The 20228-nt window shown below is 63.5% G+C and overlaps 1 protein-coding gene across 1 annotated transcript; it reads right to left on the reverse strand.

Moving 5' to 3' along the window:
* Nucleotides 1–299: 299 nt before the first annotated feature.
* LOC115491745 (uncharacterized) lies at nt 300–13804 on the reverse strand. The gene is made up of 10 exons (XM_072921456.1): nt 13590–13804; nt 11399–11449; nt 11121–11282; nt 10678–10806; nt 9885–9973; nt 9086–9173; nt 7588–8153; nt 5766–5874; nt 4157–4329; nt 300–865 (listed from the first exon to the last, which is right to left on the reverse strand). Exons 1-10 carry the CDS (start codon nt 13638–13640, stop codon nt 772–774), a joined length of 1512 nt encoding a protein of 503 aa, XP_072777557.1. The 5' UTR covers nt 13641–13804; the 3' UTR covers nt 300–771.
* Between the last annotated feature and the right edge of the window lie 6424 nt (nt 13805–20228).

Raw genomic sequence — 20228 nt, forward strand, 5'->3', positions numbered from 1 at the left:
GTTTTGGGGGATTTTGGGGGGTGAAACCCCCAAGATTGTAACAAAAAGTGTCTTATCCATCCACCCGAGCAAACTGCGGGGGATCTGGAGAGATCCTGGGGGTTTTTTGGGGGGTTAACCTCGCCAATGAGGTTTTAGAGGATTTTGGGGTGTCCCAGCGGATTTTGGGGGGTTTGGGGGGATTTTGGGGGGTTTTGGGGGATTTCACCCCCCCAATTTGGGTACAAAGGGTTCCCCCCACCCCCATCCCCACCCCCACCCCGAGCAGACTGTGGAGGATTTAGAGAAATTCGGGGCTTTTATTGGGGAGTTTCAACCCCCCCAGTCAGGGTAAAGACAGTTTTGGGGTGTCCCAGCGGATTTTGGGGTGTCTAGGGGGGTTTTGGGGTGTCCCGGGGGGGTTTTAGGGTTCCACCACCCCCCCAGTTGGTGCAGAGTTGGTTTTGGGGCCGCTCCCGACGCCTTTTGGGGGGATTTGAGCCTTTCCAGACTCCCGAATATTTTCAAGCCCCCCAAAATCCCGCACGGGACCCCCCAAAAGGGGTTTGGGAGGTTCCCAACCCCCCCGACCCCAAATTCCCTTTTTGGGGCGCGGCCCCTGCCCGGATTTGGGGACCCCAAAACATCCCCCGGGGCAGTGGGACCCTCTCTAATGGTTTTGGGGACCCCCGCCCCAAAAGCGCACCGGGGGGCTGGGGGGGGGGTCCCGGGCGGGTTTTGGGGTTTTGGGGTCTGGGATTTTGGGGTTTTGGGGTTTTGGGGTCGGGGGGCTCAGGGGGCGCTGTCCCCGCTGCTGTCCCCGGAGTCGCTGTCCCCGTCCCGCAGCATCCGCCGGACAATGCGGGTCAGGTTCATGGGGTCACACCTGGGGGGCGGCGGGGGTGAGACCCCACAGACACCCCACAGACACCCCAATGTCCCACGGGGACCCCACAGACACCCCAATATCCCACAGACACCCCAATGTCCCACAGACACCCCAGTGTCCCACAGACACCCCAATGTCCCACAGACACCCCACAGACACCCCAATAGCCCATAGGAATCCCAGAGACACCCCATAAACCCCATAGGGACCCCAATATCCCATAGGGACCCCCATGGGACCCCACAGACACCCCAATGTCCCACAGAGACCCCAATATCCCATAGGGACCCCACAGACACCCCAATGTCCCATATGGACCCCAATGTCCCACAGGGACCCCACAGACACCCCAATGTCCCACAGACACCCCAATGTCCCACAGGGACCCCACAGACACCCCAATGTCCCACAGAGACCCCAATATCCCATAGGGACCCCACAGACACCCCAATGTCCCACGGGGACCCCAATATCCCATAGGGACCCCACAGACACCCCAATGTCCCACGGGGACCCCAATATCCCATAGGGACCCCACAGACACCCCAATGTCCCATAGGGACCCCATAAAGACCCCAATGTCCCATTGTGACCCCAATATCCCATAGGGAACCCACAGTATCCCATAAACCCCACAGACCCCATAGAGACCCTCAGTGTCCCATAGAGATGCTCAGACACCCCACAGACCTCATAGACCCCACAGACACCCCAATGTCCCACAGACACCCCAATATCCCACAGACACCCCAATATCCCACAGGGACCCCACAGACACCCCAATATCCCACAGACACCCCAATATCCCATAGGGACCCCATAGAGACCCCAATGTCCCACAGAGACCCCACAGACACCCCAATGTCCCACAGAGACCCCAATATCCCATAAGGACCCCACAGACACCCCAATGTCCCACAGACACCCCGATATCCCACAGAGACCCCACAGACACCCCAGTGTCCCACAGACATCCCAATATTCTATGTGGACCCTACAGACACCCCAATATCCCATAGGGACCCCACAGACACCCCAATATCCCACAGGGACCACACTGACACCCCAGTGTCCCACGGGGACCCCAATATCCCACAGGGACCCCACAGACACCCCAATTTCCCATAGGAACCTCAGAGACACCCCAATATCCCACAGACACCCCAATTTCCCACAGACACCCCAATATCCCATAGGAACCCCAGAGACACCCCATAAACCAACAGACACCCCATAAACCCCATAGAGCCCCCCGATATCCCATAGAGCCCCCCGATATCCCATAAACCCCACAGAGCCTCCAACACCCCATTAACCCCACAGAGTCCCCCTCCCATTGGGGTGTGTGGGGTGTGTGGGGTGTGTGGGGCCTGTGGGGTGTGTGGGGTGTGTGGGTCTGTGGGGTCTATGGGGTGTGTGGGGTGTGTGGGGTGTGTGGGGTCTATGGGGTGTGTGGGGTGTGTGGGGTCTGTGGGGTCTGTGGGGTGTGTGGGTCTGTGGGGCCTGTGGGGTGTGTGGGGCCTGTGGGGTGTGTGGGGTGTGTGGGGTGTGTGGGGTCTGTGGGGTCTGTGGGGTGTGTGGGGCCTGTGGGGTGTGTGGGGTGTGTGGGGTCTGTGGGGTGTGTGGGGTGTGTGGGGTGTGTGGGGCCTGTGGGGTGTGTGGGGTGTGTGGGGTGTGTGGGGTCTGTGGGGCCTGTGGGGTGTGTGGGGCCTGTGGGGTGTGTGGGGTCTGTGGGGTGTGTGGGGTGTGTGGGGTCTGTGGGGTGTGTGGGGTGTGTGGGGTGTGTGGGGTGTGTGGGGTCTGTGGGGTGTGTGGGGTGTGTGGGGTGTGTGGGGTCTGTGGGGCCTGTGGGGTCTGTGGGGCCTGTGGGGTCTATGGGTTCTGTGGGGCCCGTGGGGTCTGTGGGGTCTATGGGGTTTGTAGGTTCTATGGGGTCTATGGGTTTCTGTGGGGCCTATGGGGTCTATGGGTCCATGGGGTGCTATGGGGTCCATGGCTTCTGTGGGGCCCATGGGGCCTATGGGATTGATGGGATCTATGGGATCTATGGGTTCTGTGGGTTCTGGGGTTCTATGGGGTCTCTGGGTTCTGTGGGGCCCGTGGGATCTATGGGATCCATGGGGTTCTTTGGGCTCTATGGGGTCTGTAGGTTCTATGGGGTCTATGGGGTTCATGGGGTCCAAGGGGTGCTATGGGGTCCATGGCTTCTGTGGGGCCCATGGGGCCTATGGGATCTATGGGATCTATGGGGTCTATGTGGTCCATGGATTTCTATGGGGTCCATGGGATCTATGGGGTTCTATGGGGTCCATGGGATCTATGGGGTCCATGGGGTCCGTGGGGTCTATGGGTTCTGTGGGGTCTGTGGGGTCTATGGGGTCCATGGGTTTCTATCGGGTCTATGGGATCTATGGGGTCTCTGTGGGGTCCGTGGGGTCTATGGGGTCTGTGGGATTTATGGGGGTCTATGGGGTCCATGGGTTCTGTGGGGTTCTATGGGTTCTGTGGGTCCGTGGGCCCGTGGGTTCTGTGGGGCCCGTGGGTTTCCGTGGGGTCCATGGGGTCTATGGGTTCTATGGGTCCATAGGTTCTATGGGGCCCGTGGGTTCTATGGGGCCCGTGGGCTGTGGGTTCTATGGAGTCTATGGGGCCCATAGATTCCATGGGTTCCGTGGGTTCTATGGGTTCTATGGGTTCTGTGGGCTGTGGCCCGTGGGTTCTATGGGTTCTATGGGTCCGCCGTGTCCCGTGGGTCTGTGTCCCGTGTGCCCCGTGTGCCCCGTGGATTCCATGGGTTCCGTGGGCCGTGGGTTCTATGGGGTCCATGGGGTCTATGGGGCCCGTGGGTTCTATGGGTTCTATGGGTTCCGTGGGTCCGTGGGCTCTGTGTGTTCCGTGGGTTCTGTGGGTTCTATGGGTCCGTGTCCCGCGTGTCCCGCGTGTCCCGTGTCCTGTGTGTCCCGTGGGTTCCGTGTGCCGCGGGCCGGAGGTTCTATGGGGTCTATGGGTCCCGCGTGTCCCGTGCCCCGTGTGTCCCGTGTGTCCCGCGTGCCCCGTGTATCCCGCGTGTCCCATGTGTCCCGCGTGTCCCGTGTCCCGTGTGTCCCGCGTGTCCCGTGTGTCCCGTGTGTGCCGTGTGTCCCGTGTGTCCCGCGTGTCCCGCGTGTCCCGTGTGTCCCGTGGGTTCCGTGTGCCGTGGGCTGTGGGTTCTATGGGGTCTATGGGTTCTATGGGTCCGTGTGTCCCGTGTCCCGTGTCCCGTGTCCCGTGTCCGTGTCCCGGCCGCACCTGAGCCGCGCCCGCAGCGCCGCCGCCTCCCGCTGCCGCTCCGCCGCCCCGTCCCCGACCCGCTCCAGGTCCCGGCACAGGCGGCGGCCCCGGGCCCGCGCCTCGGCCGCGCCCGCACGGAGCCGCAGCGCCCGCGCCGCCACCCGCCGGCACTGCGCCTCGCTAGCACGGGCCTGGGGACAGCGACGGGGAGGGGACAGGGGGACAGGGGGGGATTGGGGACATTGGGGACATGAAGGACATTGGGGACATCGGGGACATCAGGACAGGGAGGGGATTGGGGACATCGGGGACACTGGGACAGCGAGGGGACAGAGAGGGGACAGTGAGGGGACAGACGGACAGGGGGGACAGGGAGGGGACAGTGAGGGACAGAGAGGGGACAGAGGGGACAGAGAGGGACAGTGAGGGACAGGGAGGGGATGGTCAGGGGACAGAGAGGGGACAGTGAGGGGACAGTGAGGGGATTGGGGACATTGCGGACATGAAGGACATTGGGGACATCGGGGACATCGGGGACATCAGGACATTGAGGGGATTGGGGACATCGGAGACATCGGTACAGCAAGGGGACAGTGAGGGGATTGGGGACATTGGGGACAGCGAGGGGATTGGGGACATCGGGGACAGCGAGGGGATTGGGGACATCGGGACATCAGGGACATCGGGGACAGTGATGGGACAGTGAGGGGATTGGGGACATCAGGACAGTGAGGGGACGGTCAGGGGACAGTGAGGGGACAAAGAGAGGACAGAGAGAGGACAGTGAGGGGACAGCGAGGGGACACTGAGGGGACAGGGACGGGACGGTCAGGGGACAGTCAGGGGACAGCGAGGGGACAGTGAGGGGATTGGGGACATTGGGGACATCGGGGACAGCGAGGGGACAGTCAGGGGACAGTCAGGGCACTGGGGACATCGGGGACATTGAGTGGATTGGGGATATTGGGGACATGAAGGACATCGGGGACATCAGGGGGACATTAGGGACATCAGGGACAGTGAGGGGTTTGGGGACATTGGGGGCATGAAGGACATCGGGGACATCGGGGATAGTGAGCGGATTGGGGACGTTGGGGACATCGGGGGCACATTGGGGACATTGGGGAGATTGGGGGGATTGGGGACATTGGGAGGATTGCAGATGTTGGGGACATTGGGGACGTTGGGGACATTGGGGACAGTGAGGGGATTGGGGACGTTGGGGACATCAGGGACATTGGGGACAATGAGGGGACATTGGGGTTTGGGGACATCGGGGATATCGGGGACATTGGGGACAGTGAGTGGATTGGGGACACTGGGGACATGAAGGACATTGGGGACACTGGGGACATTGGGGATTGGGGACATTGGGGACATCGAGGACATCGGGGCAGAGGGAGGACGTGTGGGGACACAGCGGCTCGGGGGGACAGCAGGTGACAGCGGATGACAGGAGGTGACAGACGGTGACAGTAAGTGACAATAGGTGACAATGGGTGACAGACGGTGACACAGGTGACACACAGAGTGACACACAGGTGACACAGGTGACACACAGGTGACACAGGGTGACACACACAGGTGACAGGTGACACAGGTGACACACAGGTGACACGGGTCCCACCTGCTGCCGGTACCGTTCCCCTCTCAGCCGCTCCTCCTCAGCCTCGGCCATCAGGAGCCGCACGCGGCGCCCGGTGACACGCGCGGCACGGGCCAGCGCCAGCCGGGCTCTGCGGGGACACGTGCGGGTCACCTGGGGCTCCACAGAGTCACCTGTGTTACCCTGTGTCACCTGGGGCACCTCAGAGTCACCTGGGGCACTACAGAGTAACCTGTGGGTCACCTGGGGCTCCACAGAGTCACCTGTGTCACCCTGGGGCACCTGGGGCACCGCAGAGTCACCTGTGGGTCACCTGTGTCACCCTGGGGCACCTGGGTCACCCATAGAGTCACGTGGGTCACCTGTGTCACCCTGTGTCACCCTGTGTCACCTGGGGCACCCACAGAGTCACCTGGGTCACCTGTGTCACCTTGTGTCACCCACAGAGTCATCTGGGCCACCTGGGGCACCACAGAGTCACCTGTGTGTCACCTTGGGCACCCACAGAGTCACCTGTGGGTCACCCTGGGGCACCCACAGAGTCACCTGTGGGTCACCTGGGTCACCTGGGGCACCCACAGAGTCACCTGGGGCACCACAGAGTCACCTGTGTGTCACCTGGGGCACCGCAGAGTCACCTGTGTGTCACCTGGGGCACCGCAGAGTCGCCTGTGTCACCCTGGGGCACCCACAGAGTCACCTGTGTCACCTGTGTCACCCACAGAGTCACCCGGGCCACCTGGGGCACCACAGAGTCACCTGTGGGTCACCCTGTGTCACCCAGAGTCACCTGTGGGTCACCTGTGTCACCTTGTGTCACCCACAGAGTCACCTGGGTCACCTGGGGCACCGCAGAGTTACCTGTGGGTCACCTGTGTCACCTGGGTCACCTGTGTCACCCTGTGTCACCTGGGTCACCTGGGTCACCCACAGAGTCACCTGTGGGTCACCTGTGTCACCTGTGTCACCCACAGAGTCACCTGTGTCCCCCCGTGCCCGCTGTGTCCCCCTGTGTCCCCGTGTCCCCCCGTGTCCCCGCTGTCCCCCGTGTCCCCCGTGTCCCCCCCTGTCCCCCGTGTCCCCCGTGTCCCCCCGTGTCCCTCCATGTCCCCGTGTCCCCCCGTGTCCCCGTGTCCCTCCATGTCCCCGTGTCCCTCCATGTCCCTCCATGTCCCCCCGTGTCCCCCCGTGTCCCCCCTGTCCCCCGTGTCCCCCGTGTCCCCCCGTGTCCCTCCATGTCCCCGTGTCCCCCCGTGTCCCCGTGTCCCTCCATGTCCCCGTGTCCCTCCATGTCCCTCCATGTCCCCCCGTGTCCCCCCGTGTCCCCGTGTCCCCATGTCCCCCCCTGTCCCCCGTGTCCCCTCGTGTCCCCCCATATCCCCCCGTGTCCCCCCGTGTCCCCCGTGTCCCCCCGTGTCCCTCCATGTCCCCGTGTCCCCCCCGTGTCCCGCTGTCCCCCGTGTCCCCCTGTCCCCCGTGTCCCCCCGTGTCCCCCGTGTCCCCCGTGTCCCCCGTGTCCCCCGTGTCCCGCTGTCCCCCCGTGTCCCGCTGTCCCCCCGTGTCCCGCTGTCCCCCGTGTCCCCCCGTGTCCCCCGTGTCCCCGTGTCCCCCCGTGTCCCCCGTGTCCCCGTGTCCCCCCGTGTCCCCGTGTCCCCCGTGTCCCGCTGTCCCCCCGTGTCCCCGCTGTCCCCCATGTCCCCCCTGTCCCCCGTGTCCCCCCGTGTCCCCCCGTGTCCCCCCGTGTCCCCCCGTGTCCCCCCGTGTCCCCCCGTGTCCCCCCGTGTCCCCGTGTCCCCCGTGTCCCCCCGTGTCCCCGTGTCCCGCTGTCCCCCCGCGCTCTGACCCCGCCTCGTTCCGCAGCAGCTCCTCCAGGCGGGCGCAGCGGGCGCGCAGGGCGGACTCGGTTATCCCGCTTATCCCGGTTATCCCGGTTGTTCTCCCGGTGATCCCGGTTATCCTGTCGGTCCCGGTTATCCCGCTTATCCCGGTTGTGCTCCCGGTTATCCCGGTGGTCCTGGTTATCCCGGTTATCCCGGTTGTTATCCCGGTGCTCCCAGTGCTCCTGGTTATCCTGGTTGTTATCCCAGTTATTCCGGTTGTTATCCCGGTTATCCTGTCGCTCCCGGTTATCCCGGTGCTCCCGGTAATCCCGGTGCTCCTGGTCATCCCGGTAATCCCGGGGGTCCTGGCGCTCCCGGCGCTCCCGGTTATCCCGGGAGTCTCGGAGGTCCCGGTTGTTATCCCGGTTGTTGTCCCGGTTGTCCCGGTTATCCCAGTTGTTGTCCCGGCTGTCCCAGTTGTTATCCCGGTGGTCCCGGGGGTCCTGGTTGTCCCAGTTATCCCGGTTGTTGTCCCGGTTGTTGTCCCGGGGGTCCCGGGGCGGTCCCGGTCCCGCCGCAGCTGCTGCACCTGCGGGAGAGCGCGGGGCAGGGGCTGGGCACACCTGTGCCACACCTGTGCCACACCTGTGCACACCTGTGACACCTGTGATACACCTGTGACACACCTGTGCCACCCCTGTGCACACCTGTGCCACCTGTGACACACCTGTGCCACCTGTGCCACACCTGTGCCACACCTGTGACACCTGTGCCACACCTGTGCCAACCTGTGATACACCTGTGCCACACCTGTGACACACCTGTGATACACCTGTGCCACACCTGTGCCACACCTGTGCCCACCTGTGCCACACCTGTGCCACACCTGTGCCACCTGTGACACACCTGTGCCACACCTGTGCCACACCTGTGCCACACCCGTGACACTCCTGTGACACTCCTGTGACACACCTGTGCCACACCTGTGCCACACCTGTGCCACACCTGTGATACACCTGTGACACCTGTGACACACCTGTGATACACCTGTGATACACCTGTGATACACCTGTGACACACCTGTGACACCTGTGCCACACCTGTGACACACCTGTGCCACACCTGTGATACACCTGTGCCACCTGTGCCACACCTGTGACACCTGTGCCACACCTGTGATACACCTGTGACACACCTGTGCCACACCTGTGATACACCTGTGCCACCTGTGACACACCTGTGACATCTGTGACACACCTGTGACACACCTGTGACACACCTGTGACACACCTGTACACACCTGTGCCACACCCGTGCTCACGGCACCCCATGGCACCCACACCTGTCCCCATGGCACCCACAGGTGTCCCCCCAGGTGCCCCCAGGTCCCCCCAGGTGTCCCCAAGTGTGCCCAGGTGTCCCCCCAGGTGTCCCCAGGTGTGCCCAGGTGTGCCCAGGTGTGCCCAGGTGTGCCCAGGTGTCCCCCCAGGTGTGCCCAGGTGTCCCCCCAGCTGTCCCCACCTGTCCCCGCCGCTGTCCCGGCCGCTCCCGCAGGTCCCGGTTCTGCTCCCGCAGCTCCTCCAGCGCCGCGGGGTCACCGGTGGGGGCGCTGCGGGACACAGGGGACACCTGGGACACCTGGGGGGACCTGGGGGGACACCTGGGGACACACCTGGGGACACCTGGGGACATCTGGGGGGACACCTGGGACACCTGGGACACCTGGGGACATCTGGGGACACCTGGGGACATCTGGGGGGACACCTGGGGGCACCTGGGGACACCTGGGGACACCTGGGGACACACGGGGACACCTGGGGACATATGGGGACACCTGGAGGGACACCTGGGGGCACCTGGGGGGACCTGGGACACCTGGGGGGACCTGGGGGGACCTGGGGATACCTGGGGACACCTGGGGACATCTGTGGACACCTGGGGGGACCTGGGGAGACCTGGGGGGACACCTGGGACACCTGGGGATACACCTGGGGGGACCTGGGGACACCCTGGGGGACCTGGAGGGACACCTGGGGGGAGCTGGGGGCACCTGGGGACATCTGGGGGGACCTGGGGACACCTGGGGGGACACCTGGGGACACCTGGGGGGACACCTGGGGACACCTGGGGGGACACCTGGGGACACCTGGGGACACCTGGGGGACACCCGGGGACACCTGGGGACACACGGGGACATGAGACACACGCGGTGACACACGGGGACACCTCGGACACATCTGGGGACACAGAGGGGACACGTGGGGACCCATGGGGGCTGTAGGGACCTCGAGGGGACCCACCGGCACCCTTGGGCGCTCACCTGGCGCGGGGGGCGTGGCCGAGCTCCGCCGCCACCCGGTCCCGCTCCTGCTCCGCCCGGCGCCGGGACTGCCGGGCCGCCTGCACCGCCTGTGGGCGGGGCCGAAAGGGACACGCCCCCGAGCCACGCCCACGGAACCGCCACGCCCCCGAGCCACGCCCATGGAACGGCCACGCCCCCGAGCCCCGCCCACGGAACGGCCACGCCCACCAGCTGCTCTAGCCCCTCCCATTGCTCCATGGCCACACCCCCAGCAGTAATAGCCCCGCCCATCGATCTTCAGCCACGCCCACCAGCTGCTCTAGCCCCGCCCATTGCTTCATAGCCACACCCACAGCAGGAATAGCCCCGCCCCATTGGAACTTAGCCCCACCCATGTGGTGTTAGAGCCCCGCCCATTAAAATGTAGCCACGCCCACATGCTGCTGTAGCCCCGCCCACTGTTCCTTAGCCCCGCCCACGGGCTGCTATGGCCACGCCCATCGTTCCTTAGCCACGCCCTTAGGCTGCTATAGCCACGCCCATTGTTCCTTAGCCCCGCCCACGGATTGTTATAGCCCCTCCCATTAATACTTAGCCCCGCCCATCGTGCCTTAGCCCCGCCCACAGGCTGCTATAACCACGCCCACCGTTCCTTAGCCCCGCCCACAGGCTGCTATAGCCCCGCCCATTGTTCCTTAGCCCCACCCATTAATCATTAGCCCCGCCCACAGGCTGCTATAGCCACGCCCACCGTTCCTTAGCCCCGCCCACCGTTCCTTTGCCCCGCCCACCGTTTCTTGGCCCCGCCCACCTGCCGCAGCCGCTCCAGCTCCGCCCCCCGGGCCCGGCACTGCGCCTCCACCTCCCGCGCCCAGAGCTCCGCCCCCGCCTTGGCAGCCCGAGCGGCCTCAAGCTCCGCCCACAGCGCCTGCCCCGCCTCCTGCAGAGGGGCGGGGTCAAACAGGCCACGCCCACACACCTGGCCCCGCCCACTGCCCCTCAGACCACGCCCCCTTTAGCTACGCCATCATAGCCACACCCACCGTGACTCCGCCCACTACAGAGGCTCCACCCCCTCAGGCCACACCCAAATCTCTGCCCCATAAGCCCCGCCCCCTTCACAGACCACACCCTGGCCACGCCCCCTTTGCCCCACCCAAGCCACGCCCCCTGCCAGAGGCCCCTCCCCCTTAGGCCACGCCCCTTTCCCCACCTGTCCGAGGCTCCGCCCCCTCCAGCCCAGGCCCCGCCCACCTGCTGCAGCCGCAGCCGCTCATTGGCCCGGTCCAGGGCCCGACAGGCTCCGCCCACCCGGGCCTTGGCTCCGCCCACCGCCATCTCCAGCGCGCGCAGGGCCCCGCCCTCCAGCAGGCTCCGCCCCCTTTCCGCCTCCAGGCTCCGCCCCAGCGCCGCCACCTGATTGGGCAGCGCGTGATTGACAGCGCCAAGCTCCGCCCCCTCCGCAGCGAGGGGCGGGGCCGCGCTGTGATTGGCAGGTGCTGGCCCCGCCCCTCCCCGCAAGCCCCGCCCACCTGTCTGCTGAGGTCACGGAGCTCCGCCTCCAGGTCCCGCCGGCGCTGCGCCTGTGGGGGGATCCCAAAATCCGGGGGGTTCCCGAAATCCGGGGGGGGGGTCCCAAAATCCGGGGAACCCCTAAATGCAGAGGGGTCCCAAAATCCAGAGGGGTCCCAAAATCCAGAGGGGTCCCAAAATCCAGAGGGGTCCCAAAATCCAGGGAAGCCCAAAATCCGGGGAACCCCTAAATGCAGGGGGTTCCCAAAATCCCGGGGCCCCAAAATCCGGGAGGTCCCAAAATACAGGGAAGCCCAAAATCCGGGGGGTCCCAAAATGCGGGGGGTCCCAAAATCCGGGGGGTCTCAAAATTCCGAGGGCCCCAAAATCCGGGGAACCCCTAAATCTGGGGGATCCCAAAATTCAGAGTGGTCCCAAAATCCAGGGGGTTCCCAAAATCCGGGGGTTCCCAAAATGCAGGGAACCCAAAATCCAGAGGGGTCCCAAAATCCAGAGGGGTCCCAAAATCCAGAGGGGTCCCAAAATACAGGGAACCCCAAAATCTGGGAGGTCCCAAAATTCGGGGTGTCCCAAAATCCGGGGAAGCCCTAAATCCGGGGGATCGCGAAATCCAGAGAGGTCCCAAAATGCAGGGCGTCCCAAAATCCGGGAAGTCCCAAAATTCGGGGGGCCCCAAAATCCGGGGAATTCCTACATCAAGGGGGTTCCCAAAATCCGGGTGGTCCCAAAATCCACTCTGGTCCCAAAATCCAGAGGCGTCCCAAAATACAGGGAAGCCCAAAATCCGGGGGGTCCCAAAATCCGGGGGGGTCTCAAAAGCCAGAGTGGTCCCAAAATCCAGAGGGGTCCCAAAATACAGGGAACCCAAAAATGCGGAGGGTCCCAAAATCCGGGGAACCCCTAAATCCAGGGAGTTCCCAAAATCCAGAGGGGTCCCGAAATACAGGGAACCCCAAAATCCGGGAGGTCCCAAAATTCGGGGGGTCCCAAAATCTGGGCGGTTCCCGTGAATTCGGGGGGTCCCGGTGGTCCCGGGGGGTGCCGGGGGTGTGGGAGACCCCAAATGTCCCCCGAGATCCCGGGAATTCGGGGAGTCCCAGAGGGTCCCAAATGCCCGGGGAACCCCAAATTTGGGGGGCAGAAATATGGGGGGGGTGTCAGCTTTTTGGGGAATCCCAGATCTTTGGGGGGTCCCAGGTTTTTGGGGGGGCCCAGATCTTTGGGGGGTCCCAGGTTTTTGGGGGGTGTCAGATCTTTGGGGGGTCCCAGATCTTTGGGGGGGGTCCCAGATATTGGGGGGGGGTCCCAGGTTTTTGTGGGGTCCCAGATCTTTGGGGGGGGGTCCCAGGTTTTTGGGGGATCCCAGATTTTTGGGGGGGTCCCAGATTTTTGGGGGGGTCCCAGGTTTTTGTGGGGTCCCAGATCTTTGGGGAGTCCCAGGTTTTTTGGGGGGTCCCAGTTTTTTGTGGGGGTCCCAGATCCTTTTTTGGGGGGTTCCAGATCATTGGGGGGGGTCTCAGGTTTTTTGGGGGGGCCCAGATATTGGGGGGGTCCAAGTTTTTTGGGGGGTCCCAGATCTTTGGGGGGGTCCCGGGTATTTGGGGGACCCCCAGAGTCTGAGGGGTCCGAGAAGGTTCCCTGGAATCCCGGGGGGGGTCGTGGGTGGGGCTGTACTTTTGGGGGGGTCCCAAAATCCGGGGGGTGTCCCAAAATCCGGGGGGGGGGGGTCCCAAAATCCGGGGGCGGTCCCAAAATCCGGGGGGGATCCCAAAATCCGGGGGGGTCCCAAAATCCAGGGGGGGGGTCCCAAAATCCGGGGGGTCCCAAAATCCGGGGGGGGGTCCCAAAATCCGGGGGGGGGTCCCAAAATCCGGGGGGGGGGTCCCAAAATCCGGGGAGGGGTCCCAAAATCCGGGGGGCCCAAGGGGGGGATGAGTTTGGGGGGGTCGGGGGGATTGGGGGGGAGGTGTCGCTGTCCCCGTGTCGCTGTCCCCGCCCCGTGTCGCTGTCCCCGTGTCCCTCTGTCCCTTTGTCGCTGTCCCCGCCCCCTGCCCCAATTCCAGCCCGGGGGCCGCGCAGGGGGCGCGGGGGTCCCCGGCCAAAGGCGGGGGGAGGGGCTGGGGACCCCCAAACGCGGGGACCCCCCCTCACCTGGGGGTCCCTCCCCTCACCTGGGGGACCCCCCCTCACCTGTGCCACCCGGGGGTCGCCGCCTTGTCCCCCGTTGTCCCCCGCGTCCATCGCGCCGCAATCCGGGGGGGCTCTGGAGCAGCAGAGACCCCTCCCCAAAATCCCCAAAATCCCCAAAATCCGCCTCAGCCCCGGGCTGCGACCCCTCCCCACCCCCGCAGCTCCGGGGGGGCTTTTTTTTGGGGGGGTGGGGAAGGTCGGGGGTCCCCGGGATGCCACCCTGGGGTGGGTTTTTGTGCCCCCTGCCCACCCTGGGGTGGGTTTGTGCCCCCTGCCCACCCTGGGGTGGGTTTGTGCCCCCTGCCCACCCTTGGGTGGGTTTGTGCCCCCTGCCCACCCTGGGGTGGGTTTCTTTACCCCCTGCCCACCCTGGGGTGGGTTTGTGCCCACCCTGGGGTGGGTTTGTGCCCCCTGCCCACCCTGGGTGGGTTTGTGCCCCCTGCCCACCCTGGGGTGGGTTTGTGCCCACCCTGGGGTGGGTTTGTGCCCCCTGCCCACCCTGGGGTGGGTTTGTGCCCCCTGCCCACCCTGGGGGGGGTTTGTGCCCACCCTGGGGTGGGTTTGTGCCCCCTGCCCACCCTGGGGTGGGTTTGTGCCCCCTGCCCACCCTGGGGGGGGTTTGTGCCCCCTGCCCACCCTGGGGGGGGTTTGTGCCCCCTGCCCACCCTGGGGGGGGTTTGTGCCCCCTGCCCACCCCCTGCCCCTCACCTGCCGGTCCCGGTGCCAGTTCCAGCCCCTCACCGGGCACCGGAGGAGCCGCGGGTGACACGGCGGGTGACACGGCGGGTGACACGGCGGGTGGCAGCGCTGGTGGCACTGTGTCACTGTGTCCCTCCCCCCGCGATGTCCCCTCGGGAGGGCACCGGGCCCGCCCCGGGCGGATCCGTTCGGCTCCAGCGGCTCCGGTGCCGCCGCCGCCCTCGCCCCGAGGGGCCGCGGGTTTCGGGCACCGCCCCGGGGCACCCCAAAATTTCGGTGTCACCCCCCCCCCGGGGACACGGGGCACCCCAAAATTTCAGTGTCACCCCCCCCCGGGACACAGGGAACCCCAAAATTTCAGTGTCATCCCCCCCCGGGACACAGGGCACCCCAAAATTTCAGTGTCACCCCCACCCAAGGGGACACAGACGTCCCAGGACACCCCAAAATTTCAGTGTCACCCCCACCTGAGGGGACACAGGTGACCCAGGACACCCCAAAATTTCAGTGTCACCCCCCCCGGAATACAGGGCACCCCAAAATTTCAGTGTCACCCCCACTCGGGGGACACAGGGCACCCCAAAATTTCAGTGTCACCCCTCCCCAAGGGGACACAGACGTCCCAGGACACCCCAAAATTTGGGTGTCACCCCCATCTGAGGGGACACAGTGTCCCAGGACACCCCAAAATTTCAGTGCCAACCCCACCTAAGGGGACACAGTGTCCCAGGGCACCCCAAAATTTGGGTGTCACCCCACCCGAGGGGACACAGTGTCCCTGGTCACCCCAAATTTTGGGTGTCACCCCCACCCGAGGGGACTCAGGTGACCCAGGACACCCCAAAATTTGTGTGTCACCCCCACCTGGGGGTACACAGGTGACCCAGGACCCCCAAAATTTGGGTGTCACCCCCACCTGAGGGGACACAGTGTGCCAGGAGACCCCAAATTTTGGGTGCCACCCCCACCCGAGGGGACAGAGTGTCCAAGGTCACCCCAAAATTTGGGTGTCACCCCCACATGAGGGGACACAGGTGACCCAGGGCACCCCAAAATTTCAGTGTCACCCCCATGTGAGGGGACTCAGGTGACCCAGGGCACCCCAAATTTCAGTGTCACCCCCATCTGAGGGGACACAGGTGACCCAGGACACCCCAAAATTTGGGCGTCACCCCCACCCGAGGGGACACAGTGTGACAGGAGACCCCAAAATTTGGATGCCAACCCCACCCGAGGGGACAGAGGTGACCCAGGACACCCCAAAATTTCAGTGTCACCCCCACCTGAGGGGACACAGGTGACCCAGGAGACCCCAAAATTTCGGTGTCACCCCACCCGAGGGGACACAGTGTGCCAGGACACCCCAAAATTTTGATGCCAACCCCACCTGAGGGGACCCAGGTGACCCAGGACACCACAAATTTTGGGTGCCACCCCCACCCGAGGGGTCACTGCGGATTTCGGGCGCCGCCCCGGCCCGAGGCGGTGCCGGTTTGGGGCGCAGCTCAGGACACCCCGAAATTGGGAACCGCCCGCGGAGGAATGTGGGGCTGGAGGTCACCCGTGATGTCACCTGTGAGGTCACCTGTGAGGTCACCTGTGAGGTCACCTGTGAGGTCACCTGTGGTGTCACCTGTGAGGTCACCCGTGATGTCACCTGTGATGTCACCTGTGAGGTCACCTGCGAGATCAGCTGTGAGGTCACCTGAGAGGTCACCTGTGAGGTCACCTGTGAGGTCACCTGTGAGGTCACCTGTGAGGTCACCTGAGAGGTCACCTGTGAGGTCACCTGTGAGGTCACCTGTGAGGTCACCTGTAGTGTCACCTGTGAGGTCACCTGTGAGGTCACCTGTGAGGTCACATGTGGTGTCATTTGTGAGGTCACCTGGAGTGTCAGTTGTGATGTCACAGTGCTGAGTGTGATGTCACAGTGCCAGGTGTGATGTCACAGTCCCTGGTGTGATGTCACGGTGCCAGGTGTGATGTGACGGCGCCGGGTGTGACGTCACAGTGCCGTGTGTGATGTCAATGCACCGGGAGTGACGTCATGGTGCCGGGTGTGACATCACAGCGCTGAGTGTGACATCACAGTGCCACGTGTGACCTCACAGGGCCAGTGATGTCAGAGCACTGGGTGTGACGTCACTGTGCCAGGTGTGATGTCACAGCACCGGGTGTGATGTCATGTTGCTGGGTGTGATGTCACTCTGCTGAGTGTGATGTCACAGTGCCGGGGTCATGTCTGGGGTCACCTGGACAGCGGGGACAACCTGGGGAGAGACAGAGTGACCACGGGTCACCAGGGGTCACCAGGGGTCACCAGGGGTCACCAGGGGTCACAGGGGTCACCACAAGTCAACATAGTTCACCGGGGTGACCAGAGGTCACCATGGACCAACCTGGACAGACACAGAGTGACAACGGTCACCACAGGTCACCACAGGTCAACACGGGTCACCACAGGTCACCACAGGTCAACACGGGTCACCACAGGTCACCAAGGGTCACCAAGGGTCACCAAGGGTCACCAGGGGTCAGCACAGAGCAGTGTGGGTCAGTGTGGGTCAGTGTGGGTCACTGTGGGTCAGTGTGGTCATGGAATCAACATGGAACCAACGTGGAACCAACATGGACTCAACATGGAATCAACATGGAACCAACATGGAATCAAGATGGAATCCACATGGAATCAACATGGAACCAACATGGAATCAACATGGAATCCACATGGAATCAACATGGATGGACAGGGGTCAGCGAGGGTCATCATGGATGGACATGGAACATCACGGGCCTGGAGGAGTCAAGGTGGGTCCACACGGATGGAGATGGACCCCAAGGAATGGACATGGATGGAGATGGACCCCATGGAATGGACATGGATGGAGATGGACCACAAGGAATGAACATAGATGGAGATGGACCCCATGGAATGGACATGGATGGAGATGGACCCCATGGAATGGACATGGATGGAGATGGACCACAAGGAATGGACATGGATGGAGATGGACCACAAGGAATGGACATGGATGGAGATGGACTCCATGGAATGGACATGGATGGAGATGGACCCCATGGAATGGACATGGATGGAGATGGACCCCATGGAATGGACACGGATGGAGATGGACCCCATGGAATGGACATGGATGGAGATGGACCCCAAGGAATGGACATGGATGGAGATGGACCCCATGGAATGGACATGGATGGAGATGGACCACAAGGAATGGACACGGATGGAGATAGACCACAAGGAATGGACATGGATGGAGATGGACCACAAGGAATGGACATGGATGGAGATGGACCACAAGGAATGGACATGGATGGAGATGGACCACAAGGAATGATCACCGTGGTTCACGAGGAGTCAACAGGAATCAACATGGGCCAACATGGATGGAGATGGACAAAAATGGGCCAGGAGGAGTCAAGGTGGGTCACCATGGATGGAGATGGGCCAGGAGGAGTCGGTGTGGCCACCACAGATGGAGATGGACCAGGAGGAGTCGGTGTGGCCACCACGGATGGAGATGGACCAGGAGGAGTCGGTGTGGCCACCATGGATGGAGATGGGCCAGGAGGAGTCAACGTGGGTCACCATGGATGGACACAGCCAGGAGGAGTCGGTGTGGCCACCATGGATGGACACGGCCAGGAGGAGTCGGTGTGGCCACCATGGATGGATGTGACCAGGAGGAGTCGGTGTGGCCACCATGGATGGAGATGGATCAGGAGGAGTCGGTGTGGCCACCATGGATGGACACGGCCAGGAGCAGTCGGTGTGGCCACCATGGATGGACACGGCCAGGAGGAGTCTTTGGGGTCCCCATGAGGATCTTGGGGGGTCCCCTTGAGGTCTGTGGGGTCTGTGGGGACTTTGGGGTCCCATTGGGGACTTTGGGGTCCCCATAGGAACTTCGGGGGGTCCCTTTGGGGTCCCTGTGCGGTCTGTGGGGACTTTGGGGTCTCCCTGGCGACTCTGGGGTCCCTTTGGGGTCTTTGGGGTCTTGGGATCCCCATGGGGACTTTGGGGTCCCTTTGGGGATTTTGGGGATTTTGGGGTCCCTTTGGGGTCCTTGAGGTCCCTTTGGGGTCCCTTTGGGGTCCCTTTGGGGTTTTTGGGGTCCCTTTGGAGATTTTGGGGTCCCTTTGGGGTCCCTTTGTGGATTTTGGTGTCCCTATGTGGATTTTGGGGTCCCTTTGGTGATTTTGGGGTCCCTTTGTGGATTTTGGGGTCTCTTTGTGGATTTTGGGGTCTGTTTTGGGTCCCTTTGTGGATTTTGGGGTCACTTTGGGGTTCCTTTGGGGATTTTGGGGTCCCTTTGGGGCCCTTTTGGGGTCTTTGTGGTCCCCATGGGGACTTTGGGGTCCCTTTGGGGATTTTGGGGTCACTTTGGGGATTTTGGGGTCCCTTTGTGGATTTTGGGGTCCCTTTGGAGTTCCCATGGGGACTTTGGGGTCCCTTTGGGGTCCTTTTGGGGTCTTTGGGGTCCCTTTGGGGACTTTCGGGTCTCTTTGGGGTCCCTTTGGGGATTTTGGGGTCCCTTTGGGTATTTTGGGGTCCCTTTCGGGTCCCTTTGTGGATTTTGGGGTCCCTTTGGGTATTTTGGGGTCCCTTTCGGGTCCCTTTGTGGATTTTGGGGTCCCTTTGTGGATTTTGGGGTCCCTTTGGGGTCCCTTTGTGGATTTTGGGGTCCCTTTGTGGATTTTGGGGTCCCTTTGTGGATTTTGGGGTCCCTTTGGGGTCTTTGGGGTCCCTTTGGGTATTTTGGGGTCTTTGGGGTCCCTTTGTGTATTTTGGGGTCCCTTTTGGGATTTTGGGGTCCCTTTGTGGATTTTGGGGTCCTTTTTTGGATTTTGGGGTCCCTTTGTGGATTTTGGGGTCCCTTTGGGGCTCATGAGGCGCCGCGGCCCTTCCGGACCTCCGGCCCGCCAGAGGGCGCTCTCCGCGCATGCGCCTCCCCGCTCATCTCTATGGTGAGCGGGGCCGCTCTGGGCCGCTCTGCGCCGCTCTCTATGCCCCTCTTCCGGTCTGTGCGGCGGAAGTGACGTCATCGCGCGGCGGCGGCGGGAGCAGCAGTGAGGTGTGGGGGAGGGGCCCGGGTTTGTCCCGGGTTTGTCCCGGTTTTTTTTTGTGTGGGAGAGGGGCAGGGTCGGGCCGAGGGGTCCCGGTGGGTCCGGGGAGGGGGAGGGCGGGAATGGGCTCGGGGGGCTCCGCCTGTCGCGACAGCTCGGGGACATCCCGGCCGCTGTCCCTCGGCGTGACGTCACACGGGCCGCCCCCGTGACGTCACGCGGGCTGTCCCCTGTCCCGGTGACATCTTCTCTGTCCCCAGGTCCCGCCAGGCTCGCCGCTGGAGCGGTGTCCCCGCGTGTGTTCCCGGCACCAAGGGGCTCCCGCCAGCCCCGTGTCCCCGTGTCCCATTGTCCCACTGTCCCCGTGTCCCATTGTCCCACTGTCCCCGTGTCCCACTGTCCCACTGTCCCCGTGTCCCACTGTCCCACTGTCCCCGTGTCCCCGTGTCCCATTGTCACATTGTCCCCGTGTCCCATTGTGACATTGTCCCCGTGTCCCACTGTCCCCGTGTCCCATTGTCCCTCTGTCCCCGTGTCCCATTGTCCCTCTGTCCCCGTGTCCCATTGACCCCGTGTCCCACTGTCCCTGTGCCCCACTGTCCCACTGTCCCCGTGTCCCATTGTCCCACTGTCCCCGTGTCCCACTGTCCCCGTGTCCCATTGTCCCATTGACCCCGTGTCCCATTGTCACAGTGTCCCATTGTCCCTCTGTCCCCGTGTCCCATTGTCCCCGTGTCCCCGTGTCCCATTGTCCCTCTGTCCCCCTGTCCCTCTGTCCCATTGTCACACTGTCCCCGTGTCCCACTGTCCCCGTGTCCCCGTGTCCCATTGTCACACTGTCCCACTGTCCCCGTG

This window comes from Taeniopygia guttata, chromosome 37 (genome assembly GCF_048771995.1).
Source record: "Taeniopygia guttata chromosome 37, bTaeGut7.mat, whole genome shotgun sequence".
Classification (NCBI taxonomy): Eukaryota; Metazoa; Chordata; class Aves; order Passeriformes; family Estrildidae; genus Taeniopygia; species Taeniopygia guttata.

Excerpts from the sequence above, each read along its gene's own strand:
- LOC115491745 (XM_072921456.1), bottom strand. The coding sequence starts at position 13,640 with ATGGACGCGGGGGACAACGGGGGACAAGGCGGCGACCCCCGGGTGGCA. Across the intron at positions 9,174-9,884 it reads GGCCACGCCCCCCGCGCCAG|CGCCCCCACCGGTGACCCCG; the intron begins GTGAGCGCCCAA and ends TGTGTCCCGCAG. Across the intron at positions 4,330-5,765 it reads GGGAACGGTACCGGCAGCAG|GCCCGTGCTAGCGAGGCGCA; the intron begins GTGGGACCCGTG and ends CGCTGTCCCCAG.